The sequence below is a fragment of the Coregonus clupeaformis genome, chromosome 9, assembly GCF_020615455.1.
Source record: "Coregonus clupeaformis isolate EN_2021a chromosome 9, ASM2061545v1, whole genome shotgun sequence".
In the NCBI taxonomy this organism is placed as follows: domain Eukaryota; kingdom Metazoa; phylum Chordata; class Actinopteri; order Salmoniformes; family Salmonidae; genus Coregonus; species Coregonus clupeaformis.
The window spans coordinates 6,604,095-6,630,139 of NC_059200.1; the positions used below are offsets into that span (position 1 = coordinate 6,604,095).

Below are 26,045 nucleotides of genomic sequence, written 5' to 3' on the forward strand. Positions count from 1 at the left end.
GTGGAGGAGGGGAGGGGCGAGGAGTGAGAGACAGACACTGTGGCTTTAGGTTTTGAGCAGGAGGGGGAGGAGGAGGAGGGGCGAGGTAGAGGGGCGGAGGTGCCAGAGGAGGAGTGGTGGTGTTTGGAGGATTTGAGTCTCTCGTGTTTGAGAGGGAGGCGTTTGTGTCCCTCTCTGTCCTCTGGCAGCGGGTACTTCATCTCCTCATAGATGGCCTCGCTCTGGTCTGAGTCTGAATCAGGTGTGGTGGCAACGGGCGTGACAGGGTGAGGGGTGGCAGTTTGGATCTCCCTGGTGAACACTTGGCCCACCATCTCTATGTAGACGGGCTCATCGTCCCCTTCCTCCCCCTGAGGCTGACCCTCACCCCCCTGGAAGGGCAGGGGCGTGGCAGGAGGGAGCTCGCGGGGAGTTGGGGGCTCAAACGAGAGCTGAGTGCTGGGGCTTCGTTTGGGCTTCAAAGGCGGCACCTTTTTGGACATGTCCCCTGAGTCAGACTTCTTCATGGCTGCAGGGGAAAGAGAGACAGCAATGAATGAGAGATAATTACAACAAGGACAATAATAATAACACACATTTTCAAATTTCCCCACCTCATTGCCCTCATTACTGTTGCCATAGCCTACCGTTCTTCTTCTCTGAGTGTTTAGCCTGCGGGTGAGTAGGCGGGGGTGGCGGAGGGGCGTCCGGTGGGGCGTGAGGTGCTCTGGGGTCCGAGGAGGAGCTGAGGCGGGTGCTGGGATGGCGTTTGGGTTTAGCTGGGGGACAGCGCCCACCGTGCTGCGACTGGGTGTCAGAGTAATCTTCCCCATTCTCCAGACTTGTGTCTCCAGCGCCCACGGCATGGCAGGACTGGGAGCGGGGAGCCATGGCGGAGGCACAGGAGTGAGGGGACAGGTCCTGGGAGGCAGGCATGGTCATGAAGCCCATGCGGAAGTGGCGCCGGAATGATGCCAGGTCACGGACCTTGCCCACCGTGGCTGAGGAGGGGTCCTTCTGGCTGGAGCTGAACAACACAGGAAGAACAACATTCTCTCATTCAGCAGTTAATCACGTCTCAGTGAAGGACGTGAATTTATTTTCCATTGTGATGCCCCTCCCCTTTTCTGCCTCTCTCCTTTTTTCTTTTTCTGTTAAAAAATGGTCTCTACATAGCTTACAGTCAATTTCATTTGCAGTCCTACGGCTCCCTCTACTCCTCTGCCTCTCTCTCACTAACACACACACATACATAAACACACAAACACATAGACAAACACACACACACACACTGCTCCTCATGCATGGATGGCACAAGGAGCGTAGTTTCCCGATGGAGAGTGAGTGATGAGAGATTGGGCGAGGCAGTGCAGCAGCTGTGCATGCCGGTATCTGCATGGGGTGTAGGGGAGGCCCCTCCCTCTTCAGAACTCTTCTATCCTTCCATTTCTATCCCCCCACATCTGCGCCCTTAGCTCACAAACACATTCAATTAGGAAATGACTTCCCCTAAAACCCAACCCTCCCAAATCTAGCTGCTCCTTTCTGACTATAATCTTCCTGTATGTACGTCACTGTGTTACTGGGTTTCTCTAACTAATTCTTTATCTGTTTTATTACATTGTCCCTTCACTACACTCATCATGACCTCTGCCAAGTATTTTATCTGTTTCCATGGCAACTGGTTTGCCTATTTATTTGTTTAGTGGTTTGTCTTAAAACCCGTGAAAATGCACATGGTATCGCTTGCCAATGTACTAAACATACTGCAAACAAGCACACAAAAGAAAAAGCACCCTTAAAACATATAATATGTGGGGGGCAATTTAGTGCCTGAAGAAAGGTGTGGCAGTGCAGCATTAAAAATCTAAACTGGAGTTTACTTGATGAAAAGTAAATAAATCGCAGTTTAATGTATGAACTACTGTACTGTTCCTTTGATTAAACAGACAACTAAATTCTTAATTGCTCTCTAAAGCCAATTTTACTTCAAAAACATCACATGGATAATCACTGAACATCTTTTGAAGGTCATCATGACCTCATCCAAACTAACATCATGCAGGAATGCCACAGATTCAGAACGTCTTTGGTTTCCTAATAGGTGAAACAATAATCAATATCTCACCAATCAAGCTAATGATTGATTCAATTTGAGTAGAATCCATACAGTGTACCTTAATGGGCAATAACATGGGATGGGGAGCTGCAGCGGACATGGTCCAAATCTGGAGTTATTACATATAGAATATACGGTTTAGCTCTGTAAATTAACCTTTATAGAGGTGACTCAGCCTTCACAACAGTGGCTGAAGTCAGTAGGAAAACACTGTGCACAGCAATTACCATGAAAAGACCTGAAATGAAACCGTTCTTCACTACAACCACCTAGAAGGAAATTATTGGCTGTATAGCACAGTATATAAAAAGCCTCTACTTAGTGTATCAACTATGGATCATGTCCATTTCAACCTGTCTCTCCAATTCCAAGACGATTCCGAGAGGGAAGGAGGGGAGAGGTAGCCATGGTGAGGAAGGAAAGAGGGGAGGAATGGGTCAGATCTGACATCCCTAGCAGGACTGGAGGAATGGAGCTGGAGGCAACGACCACCTTTTGTTTCCCTGCTGGGAAAGAGTGGGAAGTGAGTGTGTGGGTGCACACATTGTGTGTGTCTGGTGTGTGTGTGTGTTTGTGAGAGAGAAAGAGAGAAAGAGAGAGAGAAAGAGAGAGAGAGAGAGAGAGAGAAATTAGAGAGAGAGAGAGAGAGAGAGAGAGAAATTAGAGAGAGAGAAAGAAAGAAAGAAAGAAAGAAAGAAAGAAAGAAAGAAAGAAAGAAAGAAAGAAAGAAAGAAAGAAAGAAAGAAAGAAAGAAAGAAAGAAAGAAAGCATGCCTAAATGCATGCCTTGTTTATAGGTCACAATGAGTAGTCTTGTCCTTAATTCTGCCATCATCTCTTATGAAGCAGTGAACCAGCAGGGAGACAATGTGAGCGTACACCTTCCTATTGAGAGGGGGGAAGCTAGCGCAGGCAGCGAAAACAGCACTGAGCCTGTTCATCATGGAGAACAGAGATGCAACTGTTTTCTGTCTCATTGCATTATGTGAAGAAAAGCCAAGAGCAGAGCTCTGTGTGTGTGTGTGTGTGTGTGTGTGTGTGTGTGCCTGCGGGTGTGTAAGTGTGTGTGTGCTTGCCATAATCTACATAGGCACCAATGGGCCACATTGTCCCTATAAAGAAGGCAATAAAGCTCCTCTCTTCTCATCTTCTGTTCCTCTCTTCTCTTGTTTCTCTACTTCCTTTCAACATGCCCCCACTCCCCTTAGGATGACAATTCAGAGGTTGCACATTAAATATGAACGATAAAACTCTTCCACTTCAGCTCAGAGACTTACAACTCATCTGAACTGAATAATCTCATTCCATCTCTCCAGTCCAGCATGCTGTTGTGAGTTAAGATCAGTTCACCCCTCCTCACCTCTTCTTATTGCCTTCCTGGTCCTTGTGCCTCCAGTCCAGCCGGCTCTTACGATACAGCAGGTTCATGTCGCCACAGGGACGCTGCTCCTCGCAGCCAATCACAGCACAATGTAGCCGCTTGCCCCGCCTCTCTATGTCACGCAAGAAATGCTCCACCGCCACATCCTGGGCGGAGCCAGAGCTCATGGTATAGAAGACCAATAGGGAGAAGGGGATGGATGTCACTGCAGGCCACACTTCAATCACCTAGACACAGAGAAGATGGAGACAGTGGCATTGTTAATAGTCATCTACTACATGTTGAGCTGACATGACCGAGTCATGTCCAGTGCTCCTCTTACATAGCTCCCCTGCACAGTTACACAACTCTCATGTCGACATGCTGTATGTAGGGCAGTAGCAGTCACAGCACGGTTATGGTACCTGGCTCCTCAGCCTGGCCTCATAGACTAAACGTAACATAGTAAATCGTAAATCCGGGACACTCAAATTAGTATGATATGTTACGTTTGGTATGGTTACATAAGACAGATGGTTACTTAAGGCAAAAATGAAAGTAGGATGGTTGGTCGGGGTGGATGGGTAGGCATATAAAGCGAACGTCTAGCAACCACAACGGTTGCGAGTTCGAATCTCATCACGGACGACTTTAGCATTTTAGCTAATTAGCAACTTTTCAACTACTTACTACTTTTTAGCTACTTTGCAACTACTTAGCATGTTAACTAACCCTTCCCCTAACCCTAACCCTAACCTTAACCCTTTAGCCTAACTCTTAAACATAACCCTAACCTTAACCCTAACCCCTATCCCTAACCCTAGCCTAGCTAACGTTAGCCACCTAGCTACAATTCATAACATATAGTACATTTAGCAAATTCGTAACATATTGTACGTTTTGCAAATACGTAACATATAATACGAGTTGTAATTCATAACATATCATACTAAATGGAGTGTCTCGGATTTACATACAGAATAATATGAAATGCTCTGAGACCAGGTTGGGCTCTTCCTCTTCCATACAGGTGAACAGACCAGTAGGGATTACTTCAGACATAATGAGGTGCTCAGAGACAGGGTAGGAGTTGTGATCAGGAGTGAAAGTTAAAACCCAGATGGGATGCAGCATTATAAACTATGTCTGACAAAATATCTGACCAAAACATGGGAAAGCATCCAGATAAACTGACTCTGCAATGCAGGAAACTTTACTACTAAGGCTCATTGTGTCATGGTGGATATCCTTTCCTCCAGGCTAAAACAAACTGGGCATTGGGCCAGGCACCCAGGCAGCCAGACAGCAAGTCACAGGTACTGGATGTTTACTCAGCCACTGTGTTGTTTACGCCAATGTCCAACCTACAGTGGATCACATGAAAACACTATTTATATGTTCATTATCCAATTACGACTATCTGAGTAAGCATGGTAACTCAGCTGCTGTGTTGCTCTCTGGCTGGGGGCCTTGGGGTGGCCTAGCTAGGGCTGTCTGCTACCCAGGCAGTAATGTGGTTTGTCATATGTAGCGCACACAAGACTTCCTGCACACGCTACTCACCCCATGAGGAGTCAGGCTTGTTGTGGGGCAGATATTTGAATGCCCAACAGTGTTGTGTGCATTGGAGTATGCAAGCACGGTGTTGCGATTGGCTAAGAAAAGCACAGCTGTCAGTGTGAGAGTTCACAGGCTTTTGGTGGTTTTACTTCTACTGCACGGGACACTCTTTCCTTGCTATTGGTTTTGGTTTGAGGAGCATCACAAACACTGGATCAAAAGTATGCCAACATCCAATGTGGACAAAATCAATAGTGGTCTACTACTACACATTTAAGTATGCACTCAAGTATGCACAAGTTTTCAACTTACATATTTGACATGCATGATTACATTGTGCAAGGGATATAAAGAGTGTGAGAGGGAGGAGTGGGCAGGGGAGAGAGGGTGAGAGATACAGGTGGGGAGGAGGGGAGAGATAAACAGTCCTCAAGAGTAGGATGGGTAGAGATGCATAGAAAGAGAGGGAGAGAGAAAAGGGAGGGAGGAAGACAGCTCAGGCAGGAGTTCGAGGGAGAGAGGAGAGGAGGTATTGGGAAAGATGAGGGAAGCTGATAAAGAGAGCAGGGTTGAGATAAACAGGAATAGACAGAAAACAAAGTGGGGATTGATAGAGACAAATATTGAGAAAGGGAGAGAGGGGATAAGTAAATGGAGAAAAAGGAGGAGATAGATAAACAGTGAAAAGGGTTAAGAAGCTGGACTGTAAGAATGAGAGAATAGTCAGGTTAACTGATAATTGACACAGACTTGGTGGCATAGAAGATTGCGTTCATCCACCTCTGGCCTGCTGGGCCCCCTACCTCTGCGGAAGCACAGTTCCCACTCAGCCCAGTCAAAACTGTTCGCTGCTCTGGAACCCCAATGGTGGAACAAGCTCCCTCACGACGCCAGGACAGCGGAGTCACTCACCAACTTCCCGGAGACACTTGAAACCCCACCTCTTTAAGGAATACCTGGGATAGGATAAAAGTAATCCTTCTACCCTCCCCCTACCCCAAATTTTTTTGGGGCTGATATATTGTAAAGTGGTTGTCCCACTGGCTATCATAAGGTGAATGCACCAATTTGTAAGTCGCTCTGGATAAGAGCGTCTGCTAAATGACGAAAATGTAAATGTAAATGTAAATGTAAGATCGGAATGCCGTGAACCAAAAGGTTGTGAGTTCAAATCCCAGGTGAGGACATGTTGAATAATAACTACTGTAATGATAAACATGCACAATGTAATTATATGTCAAAATATGTATGTTGAAAACATTGTATGTTAAAAGCACTGTTTGTGTGTGTGTAACCAGTTGCACAGCCTTTTTTAGTTAAGATGCCCAAATAATAATTTCTAGTTGAATGAACATATGAGTTGCGCAAACAAATCATTTTAAGTTGACTGAATTTTTGCCTACGTTTTCTCAAGTTGGAGCTAAGTTTGGGCCAACTACAAATTTTAAGTTCAGGTAACATTTGACCGAAAAGTTGAGTAAACTAAAAAAGGCTGTGGAACCAGTTACTTAATAATAAGTTGAAACATCTATAATTTTTTTGAGAGACGAAATCATACAGAGAGCGGTATCATCCCATCATGGTTCTGAGATGGCCCTGTGTGTCATCGTAGCTCCCGCTATTCCTGTTGTCCAGCGCCCTGGCCTCGCTACCCACAATGCCCCGCTGCATGCTGCGGCCTGGCTACCCTCCGTGGTGTGGCGTAGTATGGCATGGCGTGCTGTGTGACTCAGTGTTAATTAGGTTAGGGGGCTGAGAAAGTGTAGGTTGGCCTTCTGTTAACAGGGCCGCTGATTTGGCCTTCCAGGATCTGGAAGCTGAGCAGGCAGCCCTGCAATTGTCGCATTACAGCTGTTGAGAAGTGTGCAAGTATACATGCTGCTGAGGATTAGGACACTGCATGAGAGATGGTTCATCAGGTTCACTACTCCACTATACAGCAGCACACTTCATCTACTCCTAGAGCATGTTCTTATCGGAGCCTAAATGAATGTGGAGGCAACAGCATCGCTCACATTGATGTGCAATCTTATTCAGCTCTTACATGTGCTACAGTATAAGCACATGGCATGCACACACATGCATGCACACATGCACGGACACTCACTTGTGTGTGTGCGCGCGCTTTCTCTCTCTCACACACATACACACACATACACACACACACACATACATACACTCTATATAGGCTATATTGTGTATGCAGCCCACAATGTATATATGCAACCAAAGCCCACACACTGACACATTCATGGGGATTGTAAAAGCAGTTTAAGAGGCATTTACAGGGTCAGAAGTCATTCAAATCCACCTCATTAGAGCTAGGAGGCAGATGGAGGCATGATTCACATAACTGGATTTGCATGCAAGGCTGCAGATCATTTAGCCATTCAGGCACATAAACAAAACACACACACACACGGACATATGGACATACGGACATACACACACAATGACACATGGACACACACACACTGACACATGGACACAAACAAAACCCTTTGAGCTATAATCTCGAATGCTCACTGATTAAAAGGTAGAGAACTGATACAGTAAATTATGTGATAAAAATATGTGAAAATGAGATATGCCCACAATTTTAACTAACCAAACAATAATTACTGTGAGAATCATCTCTGGGTGTAAAAAGGGAGTGGCTAACCTTATAGGCCTACAGTATATTGAGGATATCTGTGGTGTCAAAGGACTGTGTCTGTGGCTGTTTCTACATATCCTATTTAAACTCAACCTTGGATGACTTCTGAATCCACACTTTGCATTCGCTGCCATCTGGGTTTGTGGGAGATGGCGCTCCCGAGACAATGAGCCCTACATAAACTCCTCCTGTCTCCCTCCTTCCTATCTTCCCATCCCTGTCTCCCCCTTCTCCCCTTGTTCCCTCCCTCCCTCCTGCCTCCCCCTCTCCCTGTCTTCCCCTGCCACTCCTTCCCTCCCTCCTCCCCCACCCTGCCTCCCAGTGGTGGCAGAGAGAGCACCTGGCTGTCAGGCCGTCTGCTCTATTGGGCCGTGGGGCTGCTGTCTGTCACACCACAGTGCTGGCCTGTTACGGGGCTCCACCACACCGCCACACTGTACAGCACCGCACTGTATGCTATCATGGCTTGACCCCACGCCGCACGCATCCACACTGTCACCATCACCACGCTCTAACAAGCCCGACTGTACGCCGTGGCAGCCCGACACGCTGCAGCCAATCAGTCTGGGAGAGAAGGACTGGGAAGGAAGGAGGAAGGGAGAGGGAGAAAGAGAGGGGGAGGGGTTGGAGAGAGAGAGAGAGAGAGAGAGAGAGAGAGAGAGAGAGAGAGAGAGAGAGAGAGAGAGAGAGAGAGAGAGAGAGAGAGAGAGAGAGAGAGAGAGAGAGAGAGAGAGAGAGAGAGAGAGAGAGAGAGAGAGAGAGAGAGAGAGGAGAGAGAGAGAGAGAGAGAGAGAGAGAGAGATAGATAGATAGATAGATAGATAGATAGATAGATAGATAGATAGATAGATAGATAGATAGATAGATAGATAGATAGATAGATAGATAGATAGAGGAAGCCGATAAATAAAGAGAGGGAGAGAGAGAAAGAGAGAGAGAAGGGTAGATAAACAGGAATAGACAGAAAACAAAGTGGGGACAGATTGATAGAGAGAAGTATTGAGATGGAGAAAGGGAGAGAGGGGATAAGTAAATGGAGAAAAATGAGAAAAGAGGAGGAGATAGATAAACAGTGAAAAGGGAGAAGAAGCTGGACTGTAAGAATTGGGGGAGGGCTGCCTGTGAAACCAGCCAGTCTCTCACACAGTCACTGAGTGTGTGGTCTCCTAGCAACACTGTCTGCATGTGCCTCTCTCCATCCACTAAATATTCACAAAGGGGGATGTTAGCGCTGTCGTTCATTATTATCTGAATGGGAAAGTTAACATGCTACGGATCCAATTTTACCCTGCTTAATTAGTATTTCTGTGTACACCTACATCGTGTCTTAATTGCCATAGTATATCTGTAACAAATAGATACCATATGCTGTGCAGAGAGTGCCATTCTCATATATTCTCCAGATGATAGACAGTCAGCTCTCAGGCTTCCAGCCAATTCCACAAACATACATTATGGAAATCCATATAGGCCTACTATGAAATTAGATTGGCCACAACCATGGTTACCATGCTGTATTTGGTGTATATCGTTGTTGTTGTTTTTGATGTTGTTGTTTGGCTATAGAATACATAATGTACCTTTCTCATGAGGGAACAAGGCAAGAGAATACACTGTGATATGATGTATGGTCAGAGAGTAACCCCACTGGGACACTACATAGGATTACTGCCAACCACTGTGCTGCTTACACTAAAACAAATGAATTCAAAGACCCAGAAAAAAGCACTCAATCATATAATGCATGGGAAATAGAGTGGTATTGGGTTTCTCCAAAAGAAAAATGACTGCATGTGACAGGCAGGCAGGCAACTTTTTTTTATTTCACTTTTATTTATTCAAGGGAACCCATTGAGATCAGGGTCTCATTTACAATGGTGCCCTGAGGACAGCAATACAACAATTCAAAATCATCAACAAATTACAGAATCAATACTACAGCTTCAAAAACCACAAATACAAGTATTTACATTAAATCCAAATCGTTGCAATTCTCATTAAATTCATTCAACATTAAAGTCCTAAACTGCCCTAGAGGCACCAGAGAGTCAAGATGTAGGGAGATTTGTCTGCTATTCCAAAAATGGGGGGCACTAAAACTGAAAGTGGATTTACCTAGATCAGTACGGACTAGTGGAACCTCGAGAGTTAACCATCCCTGTGAACGGGTTTGGTGTCTCATATTTTAAAATGTTAACAGTGAACACACATACACACGTGCACGCACACATACATATAGATAAACACACTGCACACATATAGTACACCCTCCTTGGTTGGTATATTCCCTCTTCCACCCTGCATTGGCTGTTCCTCTTCCTCTGCATTGTACAAACTGAGTGACCAATGAATCTTTCATGGAGTTGGAACCAAAAATATACTCCAAACAAACGTCCTCCTTCCTCCTCTCTGCGCCAAAGCACACATAACTGAGTGACAGCAACTAATGGAGGATGATAATATGGCTAACTTTCATTTATGTGATGAGTATTCTGCCAATAACACATTAATATGCTACATATATTTTACATTTACATACAGTATATGTTTATGTGTGTGTGTGTACACTTGTGTGCATAGTGAATTTGTATTACTTTTCTTGAGTTTGTTACCTTACAATTATTTCCTATTTTTGCAAGCATATGAAAATTACAGTAAACTAGTCATGCATTCTCTCTCTCTCTCTCTCTCTCTCTCTCTCTCTCTCTCTCTCTCTCTCTCTCTCTCTCTCTCTCTCTCTCTCTCTCTCTCTCTCTCTCTCTCTCTCTCTCTCTCTCTCTCTCTCTCTCTCTCTCTCTCTCTCTCTCTCTCTCTCTCTCTCTCTCTCTCTGGTCTCTCTCTGGTCTCTCTCTGGTCTCTCTCTCTCTCTCCATGGTGCAGTCCACATATGAAGGCACTCAGTGACCTCCATCTCCCCCTCCCTTCCCTCCTGCAGTAACCTGCCCTTGGCTTCATCATCTCTGGTTGGAATCTGCAGTAACCAAGGTGACTCAGTGCACTCAGTATATTAACATTCACTGGCTAACAACACATGCGTGCACACACACACACACACATACACACCATGTGCTCAATAAAATTCTAAATGGAGGAGAGGCACCCCAGAGCTCCAAACACACACAACCACCTCTACTGTCTCAGACAAACACCCTCAGCAAGGAGTCCCAGACAATACCTTAGCTCTGCCCTGCCCTGCTCTGTGTGAGCGAGAGAGAGAGAGAGAGAGAGAGAGAGAGAGAGAGAGAGAGAGAGAGAGAGAGAGAGAGAGAGAGAGAGAGAGAGAGAGAGAGAGAGAGAGGAAGAGAGAGAGGAAGAGAGAGCGTATATACCAGCACTGGAAGCTCAGCATGTGTGGTACAGTATGTGCAGCATACCCGCCATGATGAGAGGAGCGGCACAGCAGCACATCACACTCCTCAGTGATACCATTGGGCTGCTGCTGAGTCTCTCATCCAACAGGACAGCCTGCCCTCAAGGGACAGACACAGACACACTCTGCCTCGGCTGGCTCTGTGAGCCTAAATTCACACACACTCTATAAACGGCCAGGCCAGCGTGATCTGCTGCTGGTGTCCCGCGTTGCCATTGGAAATTTGGTAGCCACCATATACAGACAGACAGACACAGACAGACAGACAGACAGACAGACAGACAGACAGACAGACAGACACACACAAACTCAATCACTCACTCACATGCACGCACACAAACAAACAAACAAAACAGCACATATCATGCAAACAAAAACACACACACACACTGATATCCCTCCCACTTCTAAATCTCTGGGGATCATCTTGGCTGGCTGTGTCTGTCTACTGTCATGTGCTGTCTGTGCTGCTGAGTTCATCCCTCTCCTCTGGGTAGCTGAGGAATAGAGAGGGCATGTGTGTGTAAAAAGAGGGAAGGTGTGTGTGTGTGTGTGTTTGTGTGCATGTGAGAGAGAGCGAGAGAGAGAGAGAGAGAGAGAGAGAGCGAGAGAGAGAGAGAGAGAGAGAGAGGAGGGTAGCAGTAATGAAAATGGAAAAAATGCAGTTCCTCAGGGAGGAGGGGGCAGAAGCTTAAAGATGCACACACTCCTGAACACTAAGCCAGCATCATTTTGTAAACAGGATCTGACTATCCTTTCGTCTTTGATGCTAATTAACCTGCAACATTGCCCTGCCCCTCCTTTTTGCTATGAACTCCTCTATTGTGTATAATGCAGAGTATTTGTTTGTTTTATGAGCTATCAAAATTGCATGACAAGAAAATATGCACATTTATTTTTATGCAAACCTACAATGCCTCTGATATCATTGAAGATATTTAGTAGCATCATGAGGCAGTAAACCAGGACCGTATTAATACAATCAATCAATCAAATGTATTTATAAAGCCCTTTTTACATCAGGAGATGTCACAAAGTGCTTATACAGAAACCCAGCCTAAAACTACAAAGAGCAAGCAATGCAGATGTAGGTCAGCACCTCAAGAGTAAATGTCAGTTGGCTTTTCATAGCCGAGCATTCAGAGGTCGAGACAGCAGGTGCGGTCGAGAGAGAGAGAGAGAGAGAGAGAGAGAGAGAGAGAGAGAGAGAGAGAGAGAGAGAGAGAGAGAGAGAGAGAGAGAGAGAGAGAGAGAGAGAGAGAGAGAGAGAGAGAGAGAGAGAGAGAGAGAGAGAGAGAGAGAGAGAGAGAGAGAGAGGAGGGTAGCAGTAATGAAAATGGAAAAAATGCAGTTCCTCAGGGAGGAGGGGGCAGAAGCTTAAAGATGCACACACTCCTGAACACTAAGCCAGCATCATTTTGTAAACAGGATCTGACTATCCTTTCGTCTTTGATGCTAATTAACCTGCAACATTGCCCTGCCCCTCCTTTTTGCTATGAACTCCTCTATTGTGTATAATGCAGAGTATTTGTTTGTTTTATGAGCTATCAAAATTGCATGACAAGAAAATATGCACATTTATTTTTATGCAAACCTACAATGCCTCTGATATCATTGAAGATATTTAGTAGCATCATGAGGCAGTAAACCAGGACCGTATTAATACAATCAATCAATCAAATGTATTTATAAAGCCCTTTTTACATCAGGAGATGTCACAAAGTGCTTATACAGAAACCCAGCCTAAAACTACAAAGAGCAAGCAATGCAGATGTAGGTCAGCACCTCAAGAGTAAATGTCAGTTGGCTTTTCATAGCCGAGCATTCAGAGGTCGAGACAGCAGGTGCGGTCGAGAGAGAGAGAGAGAGAGAGAGAGAGAGAGAGAGAGAGAGAGAGAGAGAGAGAGAGAGAGAGAGAGAGAGAGAGAGAGAGAGAGAGAGAGAGAGAGAGAGAGAGAGAGAGAGAGAGAGAGAGAGAGAGAGAGAGAGAGAGAGAGAGAGAGAGAGAGAGAGAGAGAGAGAGAGAGAGAGAGAGAGAGAGAGAGAGAGAGAGAGAGAGAGAGCGAGAGAGAGAGCGAGAGAGAGAGAGAGAGAGAGAGAGAGAGAGAGAGAGAGAGAGAGAGAGAGAGAGTGTATCAACCCCTTTAACTTTATAATGGTAGTCTAACATCTCCCCAAATTGCTAACGCATATTTTGTCTGAGAAGACACCAATGTGACACCAAGTGACAAAAAACACTGTAGTTCGGGTCTATTACTGAGTGGAATATATTTACATACTGTATAGCAAACCCAGATGAGATGAGATCCATGACAATTAGCATGGCTCTAATTTATCAACGAAAACATGTGTACAGTGGGGAAAAAAAGTATTTAGTCAGCCACCAATTGTGCAAGTTCTCCCACTTAAAAAGATGAGAGAGGCCTGTAATTTTCATCATAGGTACACGTCAACTATGACAGACAAATTGAGAAAAAAAATCCAGAAAATCACATTGTAGGATTTTAATGAATTTATTTGCAAATTATGGTGGAAAATAAGTATAACAAAAGTTTCTCAATACTTTGTTATATACCCTTTGTTGGCAATGACACAGGTCAAACGTTTTCTGTAAGTCTTCACAAGGTTTTCACACACTGTTGCTGGTATTTTGGCCCATTCCTCCATGCAGATCTCCTCTAGAGCAGTGATGTTTTGGGGCTGTCGCTGGGCAACACGGACTTTCAACTCCCTCCAAAGATTTTCTATGGGGTTGAGATCTGGAGACTGGCTAGGCCACTCCAGGACCTTGAAATGCTTCTTACGAAGCCACTCCTTCGTTGCCCGGGCGGTGTGTTTGGGATCATTGTCATGCTGAAAGACCCAGCCACGTTTCATCTTCAATGCCCTTGCTGATGGAAGGAGGTTTTCACTCAAAATCTCACGATACATGGCCCCATTCATTCTTTCCTTTACACGGATCAGTCGTCCTGGTCCCTTTGCAGAAAAACAGCCCCAAAGCATGATGTCTCCACCCCCATGTTTCACAGTAGGTATGGTGTTCTTTGGATGCAACTCAGCATTCTTTGTCCTCCAAACACGACGAGTTGAGTTTTTCCCAAAAAGTTCTATTTTGGTTTCATCTGACCATATGACATTCTCCCAATCCTCTTCTGGATCATCCAAATGCACTCTAGCAAACATCAGACGGGCCTGGACATGTACTGGCTTAAGCAGGGGGACACGTCCGGCACTGCAGGATTTGAGTCCCTGGCGGCGTAGTGTGTTACTGATGGTAGGCTTTGTTACTTTGGTCCCAGCTCTCTACAGGTCATTCACTAGGTCCCCCCGTGTGGTTCTGGGATTTTTTCTCACCGTTCTTGTGATCATTTTGACCCCACGGGGTGAGATCTTGCATGGAGCCCCAGATCGAGGGAGATTATCAGTGGTTTTGTATGTCTTCCATTTCCTAATAATTGCTCCCACAGTTGATTTCTTCAAACCAAGCTGCTTACCTATTGCAGATTCAGTCTTCCCAGCCTAGTGCAGGTCTACAATTTTGTTTCTGGTGTCCTTTGACAGCTCTTTGGTCTTGGCCATAGTGGAGTTTGGAGTGTGACTGTTTGAGGTTGTGGACAGGTGTCTTTTATACTGATAACAAGTTCAAACAGGTGCCATTAATACAGGTAACGAGTGGAGGACAGAGGAGCCTCTTAAAGAAGAAGTTACAGGTCTGTGAGAGCCAGAAAACATGCTTGTTTGTAGGTGACCAAATACTTATTTTCCACCATAATTTGCAAATAAATTCATAAAAAATCCTACAATGTGATTTTCTGGATTTTTTTTCTTCTAAATTTGTCTGTCATAGTTGACGTGTACCTATGATGAAAATTACAGGTCTCTCTCATCTTTTTAAGTGGGAGAACTTGCACAATTGGTGGATGACTAAATACTTTTTTTCCCCACTGTATACCTGGAATCCTTACACCGTAACACAGCAGGAGAGAGTGGTTTCGTCGCTGTGGCACATTCAGAGATCAATTCATAGCAAGTAATCTATACTCAAAACGTTATACAGCTGCACCATCGAGAGCATCCTGACTGGTTGCATCACTGCCTGGTATGGCAACTGCTCGGCCTCCGACCGCATGGCACTACAGAGGGTAGTGCGTACGGCCCAGTACATCACTGAGGCCAAGCTTCCTGCCATCCAGGAACTCTATACCAGGCGGTGTCAGAGGAAGGCCCTACACATTGTCAAAGACTCCAGCCACCCTAGTCATAGACTGTTCTCTCTGCTACCGCGCGGCAAGCGGTAATGGAGCACCAAGTCTAGGTTCAAAAGGCTTCTTAACAGCTTCTACCCCCAAGCCATAAGACTCCTGAACAGATAATCATGGCTACCCGAACTATTTGCATTGTCCCCCAACCCCACCCTTAGTGGGCTTAGTGGGACTATCATTTGTTTTTCAACAGGACAATGACCCAACACACCTCCAGGCTGTGTAAGGGCTATTTGACCAAGAAGTGATGGAGTGCTGCATCAGATGACCATGCCACAATCCCCCTGGCCACAACCCAGTTGAGATGGTTTGGGATGAGTTGGATGGCAGAGTGAAGGAAAAGCAGCCAACAAGTGCTCAGCATATGTGGGAACTCCTTCAAGACTGTTGGAAAAGCATTCCAGGTGAAGCTGGTTGAGAGAATGCCAAGAGTGTGCAAAGCTGTCATCAAGGCAAAGGGTGGCTATTTGAAGAATCTCAAATATAAAATATATTTTGATTTGTTTAACACTTTTTTGGTTACTACATGATTCCATATGTGTTATTTCATAGTTTTGATGTCTTCACTATTATTCTACAATGTAGAAAATAGTAAAAATTAAGAAAAACCCTTGAATGAGTAGGTGTGTCCAAACCTTTGACTGGTAGTGTATATTACCTCAATTACCTTGACTAACCTGTTCCCACGCACATTGACTCTGTACCGGTACCCCCTATATATACAGTGGGGAGAACAAGTATTTGATACACTGCCGATTTTGCAGGTTTTCCTACTTACAAAGCATGTAGAGGTCTGTAATTTTTATGATAGGTACACATCAACTGTGAGAGACGGAATCTAAAACAAAAATCCAGAAAATCACATTGTATGATTTTTAAGTAATTCATTTGCATTTTATTGCATGACATAAGTATTTGATACATCAGAAAAGCAGAACTTAATATTTGGTACAGAAACCTTTGTTTGCAATTACAGAGATTATACGTTTCCTGTAGGTCTTGACCAGGTTTGCACACACTGCAGCATGGATTTTGGCCCACTCCTCCATACAGACCACCTCCAGATCCTTCAGGTTTCGGGGCTGTCGCTGGGCAATACGGACTTTCAGCTCCCTCCAAAGATTTTCTATTGGGTTCAGGTCTGGAGACTGGCTAGGCCATGCCAGGACCTTGAGATGCTTCTTACGGAGCCACTCCTTAGTTGCCCTGGCTGTGTGTTTCGGGTCGTTGTCATGCTGGAAGACCCAGCCACAACCCATCTTCAATGCTCTTACTGAGGGAAGGAGGTTGTTGGCCAAGATCTCGCAATACATGGCCCCATCCATCCTCCCCTCAATACGGTGCAGTCGTCCTGTCCCCGTTGCAGAAAAGCATCCCCAAAGAATGATGTTTCCACCTCCATGCTTCACGGTTGGGATGGTGTTCTTGGGGTTGTACTCATCCTTCTTCTTCCTCCAAACACGGCGAGTGGAGTTTAGACCAAAAAGCTATATTTTTGTCTCATCAGACCACATGACCTTCTCCCATTCCTCCTCTGGATCATCCAGATAGTCATTGGCAAACTTCAGACGGGCCTGGACATGCGCTGGCTTTAGCAGGGGGCCCTTGCGTGCGCTGCAGGATTTTAATCTATGACGGCGTAGTGTGTTACTAATGGTTTTCTTTGAGACTGTGGTCCCAGCTCTCTTCAGGTCATTGACCAGGTCCTGCCGTGTAGTTCTGGGCTGATCCCTCACCTTCCTCATGATCATTGATGCCCCACGAGGTGAGATCTTGCATGGAGCCCCAGACCAAGGGTGATTGACCGTCATCTTGAATTTCTTCCATTTTCTAATAATTGCGCCAACAGTTGTTGCCTTCTCACCAAGCTGCTTGCCTATTGTCCTGTAGCCCATCCCAGCCTTGTGCAGGTCTACAATTTTATCCCTGATGTCCTTACACAGCTCTCTGGTCTTGGCCATTGTGGAGAGGTTAGAGTCTGTTTGATTGAGTGTGTGGACAGGTGTCTTTTATACAGGTAACGAGTTCAAACAGGTGCAGTTAATACAGGTAATGAGTGGAGAACAGGAGGGCTTCTTAAAGAAAAATGAACAGGTCTGTGAGAGCCGGAATTCTTACTGGTTGGTAGGTGATCAAATATTTATGTCATGCAATAAAATGCAAATTAATTACTTAAAAATCATACAATGTGATTTTCTTGATTTTTGTTTTAGATTCCATCTCTCATAGTTGAAGTGTACCTATGATAAAAATTACAGACCTCTACATGCTTTGTAAGTAGGAAAACCTGCAAAATCGGCAGTGTATCAAATAATTTTACTGCTGCTTAATTATTTTTAATTTTTATCTTTTACTTATCTATTTTTTACTTAACACTTATTTTTCTTAAAACTGCATTGTTGGTTAAGGGCTTGTAAGTAAGCATTTCACTGTAAGGTCTACACCTGTTGTATTCGGCGCATTGATTGGATTTGATTTGAACAAAAACATAAATGCAACATGTAAAGTGTTGGTCCCATGTTTCATGAGCTGAAATAAAAGATCACTGAAATTTTCCAAATGCACAAAAAGCTTATTTTTCTGAAATGTTGTGCAGAAATGTATTTACATCCCTGTTAGTGTGCATTTCTCCTTTGCCAAGATAATCCATCCACCTGGTAGGTGTGGCATATCAAGAAGCTGATTAAACAGCATGATCATTACACATGTGCACCTTGTGCTGAGGACAAGAAAAGGCCACTCTAAAATGTGCAGTTTTGTCACACATTGCCACAATGCCACAGATGGCTAAAGTTTTGAGGGAGCGTGCAATTGGCCAGATCTGTTGCCAGAGAATTGAATGTTAATTTCTCTACCATAAGCCGCCTCCAACATCGTTTAAGAGAATTTGGCAGTAAGTCCAACCGGCCTCACAACCACAGACCACGTGTAATCACGCCAGCCCAGGACCTCCACACCCGGCTTGTTCACCTGTGGGATGGTCTGAAACTGTGGGTTTGCACAGCCAAATAATTTCTGCACAAACTGTCAGAAACCGTCTCAGAGAAGCTCATCTGCGTGCTCGTCGTCCTCACCAGGGTCTTGACCTGACTGCAATTTGGCGTTGTAACCGACTTCAGCCACTGGCACGCTGGAGAAGTGTGCTCTTCACGGATGAAGCCAAGCTAGAGCTCTGTGTGACATTCACAGCGACTGTGGCAGACGTTGTGATCAAGAGACCTTAAGAATATATGCACATTTTCTCTAACCCTAAATTAAAAATATGTATTTTACAGTTATAAGGAAGGTGAAATCTTATAGTTAGTCGTTTTGTAAATTGATTATACTATGTTTAGAAAAATTATAAGTAATTTTAAGCCTTATTCATACAGTTTTGTTGAATAGGAAATATATCATATCAAATATTTCATATTTTCATATTTTTATCATATTTGTACTGTGTACTTGAGCTTGTGTCCTCAACAATGACTACACCTCAACAATTTATAACTATTTTTACCAGAAAGGTGAGATTTTAACTTTTCTTGGAGTATGCAGCATTACTAGTTATTGTTTATGGCCCTCTCATTACATTTTCGATTACATTTAGTTAAATTTAAAAGTTAATTACAATCTTTTGTAACCAAAACTATTTCACTCATATTGTAATTAATTATAGATCATATTTAATAGAAATCTGGAAACACTGGACAGCTACTTTAAATAGGCTATGACGTGCACTCCTATCACACAGCAATACTGTATCCTACCCATACTATCACATTTAAATAGGCTACCAGTCTATTTACTTTCGAGCAATGAGAGATGGATAAATGGTAGCCTAATATTTGTTGTGTAGCAGGAATAAACCAGTCATGTCAGAGAAGGAGAGACGTCCTGCAATATGATTATGATTTTGGCCTATATAATCAAAGTAAAAGAAACACATTAGGGTTAACCGACATGCTGCTATGCGATCTCCTAACCAACAGCAAATGTTGGTTAGGAGATTTTATCATCAGGCCTATACGTTTAATAGCCTACCATTATTATAATTCCCATGCATCAAACACAATATTTGCTTGCAATACAGTTGATCAACCACTAGAAGTTGTGCGTACACATGGTCTGAGATTTTGAGTGGAGATGCGTTCACTTTGATACCAACCTTTGTGGGAAAACTGGCACACGCAAGTTTTAGAGTATTTTTTGTGCCCACACACCTTTGATAAATGAGGCCCCTGAAGTGCAGTGAGCAGCATGGAGCAGCCTGTCTGTAATGTTCACCTCTGCTGTTTCTGGGCCAACCAGAGGAAGAGAGCAGAGAGGGATGCTACTGGAGGGACGCTTCTGGAGGGAGGTCTGCTGCTCTGCTCTGCTGTTTCCCTCCCTCACTGTTGTGTATGATTCGTGTTCCATTAAACCATATATTTGAAACATTTATGTCGCTTATCTGTTTTTCCCTATCACTGTCCTCCTCTGCTCCTTTCAACCGCCTCTTTATCCCACTGTTCAAATCAAATCAAATCACATTTGATTGGTCACATACACAATGCTTGTGTTTCTAGCTCCGACAGTGCAGTAATATCTAACAAGTAATATCTAACAATTTCACAACATATACCCAATACACACAAATCTAAGTAAAGCAATGGAATTAAGAATATATAAATACATATATGGATGAGCAATGTCAGAGCGGCATGGACTAAGATACAGTAGAATAGTATAGAATACAGTATATACATATGAGATGGGTAATACAAGATATGTAAACATTATTAAAGTGACTAGTGTTCCATTTATTAAAGTGGCCAGTGATTTCTAATCTATGTATATAGGCAGCAGCCTCTAATGTGCTAGTGAAGGCTATTTAACAGTCTGATGGCCTTGAGATAGAAGCAGTTTTTCAGTCTCTAGGTCCCAGCTTTGATGCACCTGTATTGACCTCGCCTTCTGGATGATAGCGGGGTGAACAGGCAGTGGCTCGCGTGGTTGTTGTCCTTGATTATCTTTTTGGCCTTCCTGTGACATCGGGTGCTGTAGGTGTCCTGGAGGGTTGGTAGTTTGCCCCTGGTGATGCATCTCAATTGTGCATTTGTAAAAGTTTGTGAGGGTTTTAGGTACCAAGCCAAATTTCTTCAGCCTCCTGAGGTTGAAGAGGCGCTGTTGCGCCTTCTTCACCACACTGTCTGTGTGGGTGGACCATTTCAGTTTGTCAGTGATGTGTACGCCGAGGAACTTCAAGCTTTCCACCTTCTCCACTGCGGTCCCGTCGATGTGGATAGGATAACCCACACTCACAGACACTCTCTCTCTTATGAGCAGGGATCGTATTCTAAATCCAACTCTCTACTTCTCTGTCTCCCTCCCTATCTTGTTTACTATAGTATAAATCCTTGATTAAAACCCTTTACCCTTTAGTTACCTCCATTTATGCTGTACATCAGCTCTATGCAGTTCAGTGGGTTAATTGCTTTGATTGCTGGCTTAGTAATCACTTTCATCATATTAACGTCATTTCAACCAGCATTCTACCGTAAAGCATATTGTACTGTGCATCCTATTTTATGAGTTCAACTCGACCAAATCACAATTTGATGTTGGACTAGTCTTGCTTGCTAGACTCATGATACAGCGGCTGATGTTGGAAGAGACTAATGTTGGACTAACGTCTGTGCAGAAAGATTGAGTTTTTTGTAAATTCATGTCTGGGTTTCGATTAGTTGGAGAGGAGCTCATCAACACAAGCTGAGTACTATGAGGAGATGAGAGGGCTGTTAGGAGAGACACACATCACAGTCTCTTATTGAAACACTCATCTCTGTCATGTTTATTGGCATATAATGGCAGTTATTATGTTTGATCTAGACTTCCATGTGACTCAGAACCTTACAACCTTTGAGGAGTTTCTGTGTAAACAAATAATTGCACGCTAGCTACTTCTCCTTTGCTATCTAGCCAACTAAATCTAACACACATCAAGCAGCTGAAATGACAGCAAACTATGTGCATTTTCATTTGTTTTAACTTTGTTTCTATTGCCATTTCTTTGGATATATCCATTCTAATGATCCAGATAAATGAATTTGCCTGGCTCAGAGAAGCTGTCAGTCTCGTCACGTTCATATGCATGGTACTGTGGAGATTGCTATTCTTTTTTTTATAACTTAATCTACTACCAAATCTCGGATAGGTCTTCATCCTGTGAGCACCCAGTACCCCGCTCCAGCTCCCATCCATCCCCAGCTTCAGAGAGGACTACAGCTGGACTCCACAGTCTGATATTACTGCACCTGCTCTGGTTCCTTAACTCTCTCTCTCCCTCTCTCCCTCTCTCCCCACAAACAGGGATCTGAATCATACTGTATATAATCATACTGCTCACATTCCGGTCCGGTCAAATTCAATTCGGGGATTCCAGGAAATCTGCAGTAAAAGATTCATCGCAGATCAGCCAGATCAGGAGCCCGGAAATGCCAGAATTCTAGTGGAGAAATTAGCTTTAAACGTGAGCATCTGCCATGTCTGTCTGACACTCGCCAGTTCCTCCCTCCGTCTTCCTTTCTCTCTGTCTCTCTCTCGCTCTGTCTCTCCATCTGTGAGCCTTTTCTTGCCCCTTGTCGGTCAGGCTCATTTGAGTATCCCTCCATCTTTCAATCACTCGTCATCTCTGGAATCCCACCAGATGTCTTTGTCTGATGGAACGACTAGCCATCCTCACAGGGAAATGGCTAGATAGTGTGCTTGCCTCTCTCTCTCTTCCCTCTCTCGTTCATTGCAGTGGACCCTCGTTTCCCTCCTTTAGTCATCATCCCCACTTACACACCTATCCACGCCGGTGTTGCTGTTTGCATCCTACTCATTGATATCTTGAAATAAAGGATACCAGAATAAAGGAGAGGGTTCCTACAATGCTGCTGAAACATGTGTGTTTTTCATTCATGTTTCCTCAGTGAGAAGCTGCTCAAAATATAGAGGGTTCATTGGGTTCATTGGGTCCAACTGTCCTTTCTCAGATAGTCCCCTGTAGCTCAGTTGGTAGAGCATGGTGCTTGCAATGCCAGGGTTGTGGGTTCGTTTCCCATGGGGGGGCCAGTATAAAAAATGTATGCACTCACTAACTGTAAGTCGCTCTGGATAAGAGCGTCTGCTAAAAATGAAAAAATTTAAGATAGCATTAGCAATGAAAACCCTGAATTGTGTGACTGTCAGGGAGAAAGTGTTCGGTGGGAATTTGTACGTTACTACTGCATTGGCCACGTTTGTAGTAGGAGAAAGACTTAGGCGCTGTGTTCTTGTCCACCACCACTAGGAGTTGAGATTCTCTGGCTACTATAATCACTGAACTGTGGAGGAGTTCAGGGACATTGGGTGAGGATGATGATGCTTTTAATTTCTGTCTTAAACAATGTTGTAGGATACCTTAGTACCTAAAGCCCTCTCTAATAGACACACCGACACTAACAGAGACACAAACACACACATAAATATCTATATGGAGATTGATTTTCACACAGAAATATGATCAAACCCCCACATATACACGTACATCTATCGTATAATACCACTATGTAAGTAAGCTTTCACTATAAAAGCAAATCATAAAACAAACACAGAAGCGAGTAAGGAGCAGCGCCATCTAGATGCCAGTCAATTCATGTATTGCACTGGAAGTTGTAGTAAATTCAACTGACCAGAAATTCAATGGAATTGACCCCAAATCTGACACATATTACACACATTCACTCATAGGAACCTAGGAACTTGTGACAGGATATGGAATTGCAGCCTGGTCTCATAGAATAGACGTAACATAGTAAATGTAAATCCTGGACACACTCAAATTAGTATGATATGTAATGGTATGGTGCATAAGACAGAAGGCTACTTAAGACAAAAATGAATAATGATAACGCAAATATCTAGCAACCCAGAGGTTGCGTGTTCGAATCTCATCACGGACAACTTGAGAATTGTATCAACTTTTCAACTACTTACTACTTTTTAGCTACTTTGCAACTAATTTACTTAGCATGTTAGCTAACCCTTCCCCTAATCCTAACCTTAACTATTTTAGCTAACCCTTCCCGTAACCCTAACCTTAACCTTTTAACCTAACTCCTAATCTTAACCCTAACGTTAACGTTAACCTTAACCCATAACCCTAACCCCTAGCCTAGCTAATGTTAGTCAGCTAGCTAACGTTAGTGTTAGCCACCTAGCTAACGTTAGAATTTGTAAACATATCATACATTTAGCATATTCGTAACATATTGTACATTTAGAAAATTCATTACATATTGTACGTTTTGCAAATTCGTAACATATAATATGAATTGTAATTCGAAAATTATCATACGAAATGGATGATGGACATGCACAAATTAATACATACCATATGAAATGTAACATATTCTAAATGGAGTGTTCTCGGATTTACACAAAGAATAATACGAAATGCTCTGAGACCGGGTTGGGAATTGGATTCAGTCAAATAAATTATGTTAGCCTCCAGATGTGTGTAGACACCATTGTGCATGTGGAGTTGAGCTTCTTAACTAAAACTCCTCATTACACCCATCCAAATAAAATGTTATTATGATGACTATTTATGAAAAGCTCATCATTATTTGCATAGAATATGTGTGTATAGAAATGCTCCACATGGCTCTGCAAGGGTGGGGACAAATGTCTGCAGTCACAGTCACACAAAAAACCTTGGAATCCGTCACCCCACCAACCTCCCTCCTGTAATTTAGTAGGCCTACATTCAGTGCTTATTTGCCAGTCTCTAATAAAAAAAAATACGCCTAAAAATGTGTGGTGTCTGAGTGAGCAGGCGTCACGTCTGAGCCGGTATCCAGCACTAAAATGTTACACACACAACCCAGCACGCCCCCAGCCCTCTGTTTGTCCAATTTAAGGACCGTCGATATGACATGTAGCATATGCATTCTCACGTTGTCATTACATTTATTTGAGATTCAATTATATTAGCTGAAGCAATGATATAAAAATAGCTTCATGAATTCCTCAAAACAAATGATCATCCCAGCCAGACGAGCACATCCCCAACCCAACAACCCAAAGACGCGCGCGTGGCAAACTAATTCACCTGACAACGTGCACAGGCGTGCGTAATGTCTACACCCGAATATTTATTCACATAAACAACAAAAAAATTATGGCATTGTTATGAATTCCAATGACACTATCGGTATGTTTTACGTGACGACCACGTCTGACGAGTGGTTTTCTGACACAGCCGTCCGCTCATATGATTAAAACGATGCCATGCATGGGCTCCATCATCACAAGTCAGCTGATGGACTTCTTGTTTTCGTGTGAAATATTTACGACCACTAGTCACGACTGAATTTAAGACCTGGGCTACGTTATCTTTATAGTTCTGTCGCAAATAAAGCAGACATGCTGACTACAATTTCTGTGGAAAATGGCATCACCTACAAACACACGTATGGCCTCTACTAGACTAGGCTACATGTGCTACAGCAGAAAGTGCATACATTATTATGGAAAAAGACTTACACCTCTCGCTCCTATAAACACTGACTTGCAATTAAACAGTAGGGTATATCACATGCAATAGCATATCAAGGGAATATGATTTCATCGATGGCGTTTGGTTATTCAAATAATAGGCAACATTTGCTGTTCCTATAACATGTTATGGGAAATAAAGGTAAAGGCTTTACCTTATAAAAAAACGGAGGTATGGCTTGGCGCAGGGGTATGTGCGGATATCCAGTAGTAAAATCAGACAACAACAAAACCACGCCGGGATGTTAATGATGACATCGCTGTCTTCGTGGAAGAACGGTAAAAGAAAAAACACTTTTTCCAGATGTGTCGAGAAATACTGAAAGATAGAATAGATAAATGGGGCGGATCTGAAAAATAGTTGGCTCTTGTTTACATGAACAACGTTTCCATTTTTCCACCGATTAAAATGGGCACTATGGGCTACCCGTTAAGAATTCTGATTAAAATCCATGGTGCAGTTCATTGCGACGTTACAAAATGTTATTCCCCCCCCCCAAAAAAAACAAAAAAAACATGCACAAATAAAATAATGGAACGCTCCTAAATTCTGCGCGTTATCTGAACCATCCGATAAAACATTGATGGCTTAAAAAAACTACTGCACAAATAAACACAGAAACCTCGGCTCAAGCGGTGCGCTAGCAGATATTTGCATTTATATTAATATTAATAATTGTTCTCCAGAGGAGGCCATTGGTTGATAAAATAGCACATGCAACGAGGCAGGTTTATGAAGATTCCATAATGCGCGTCTCGCTTAACCGATGTGACGCTTTGGTTTTTTTAAAAGGTCGAGTCGACAGATCTGCCCACCTTACCGAGTATACATTTTCTAAGTAGTTTTTTTCTACATTTCTATGTCTGCCTTTTTCTCCGCCTCTCTCTATCGACTCAGGTTGAGTAGTATTTACAATTTCGTCTGCGGTCTCATTGCAGACGTAAGCAGACTGGCAGCGTGTGCATTCTATAAACGTGGTTCACAGCAGCCTATCTTTTTACCTTAGAAACTGACAGACAGAGGCTACAACATACATTAATTCACACATACAATCACATACGGCTTGGAAAAAACACAGAACTTTAACAGACAGGGTCAAGAAAATTATTCAGAGATACATTCAACCACTTCAAGATTTAAGCAATTCATCAATTTATCCGAATAGGCAGTTATGTTATGAACAGTTATTTTAAGCA

The 26,045-nt window shown here is 43.5% G+C and overlaps 1 protein-coding gene across 1 annotated transcript in view; it reads right to left on the reverse strand.

Moving 5' to 3' along the window:
- The window catches only part of LOC121574550 (neuronal tyrosine-phosphorylated phosphoinositide-3-kinase adapter 1-like), a 32,895-nt gene extending 7,115 nt beyond the window's left edge, over window positions 1-25,780 (reverse strand). Inside the window, exons 1-4 of the mRNA XM_045222742.1 lie at window positions 25,004-25,780; window positions 3,458-3,705; window positions 627-1,006; window positions 39-508 (exon numbers count right to left, since the gene is read on the reverse strand). Coding sequence (XP_045078677.1) covers window positions 39-508; window positions 627-1,006; window positions 3,458-3,645 — 1,038 coding nt within the window. The 5' untranslated portion in view covers window positions 3,646-3,705; window positions 25,004-25,780. The remainder of the gene's footprint in view (window positions 1-38; window positions 509-626; window positions 1,007-3,457; window positions 3,706-25,003) is intronic.
- Window positions 25,781-26,045: the final 265 nt, after the last annotated feature.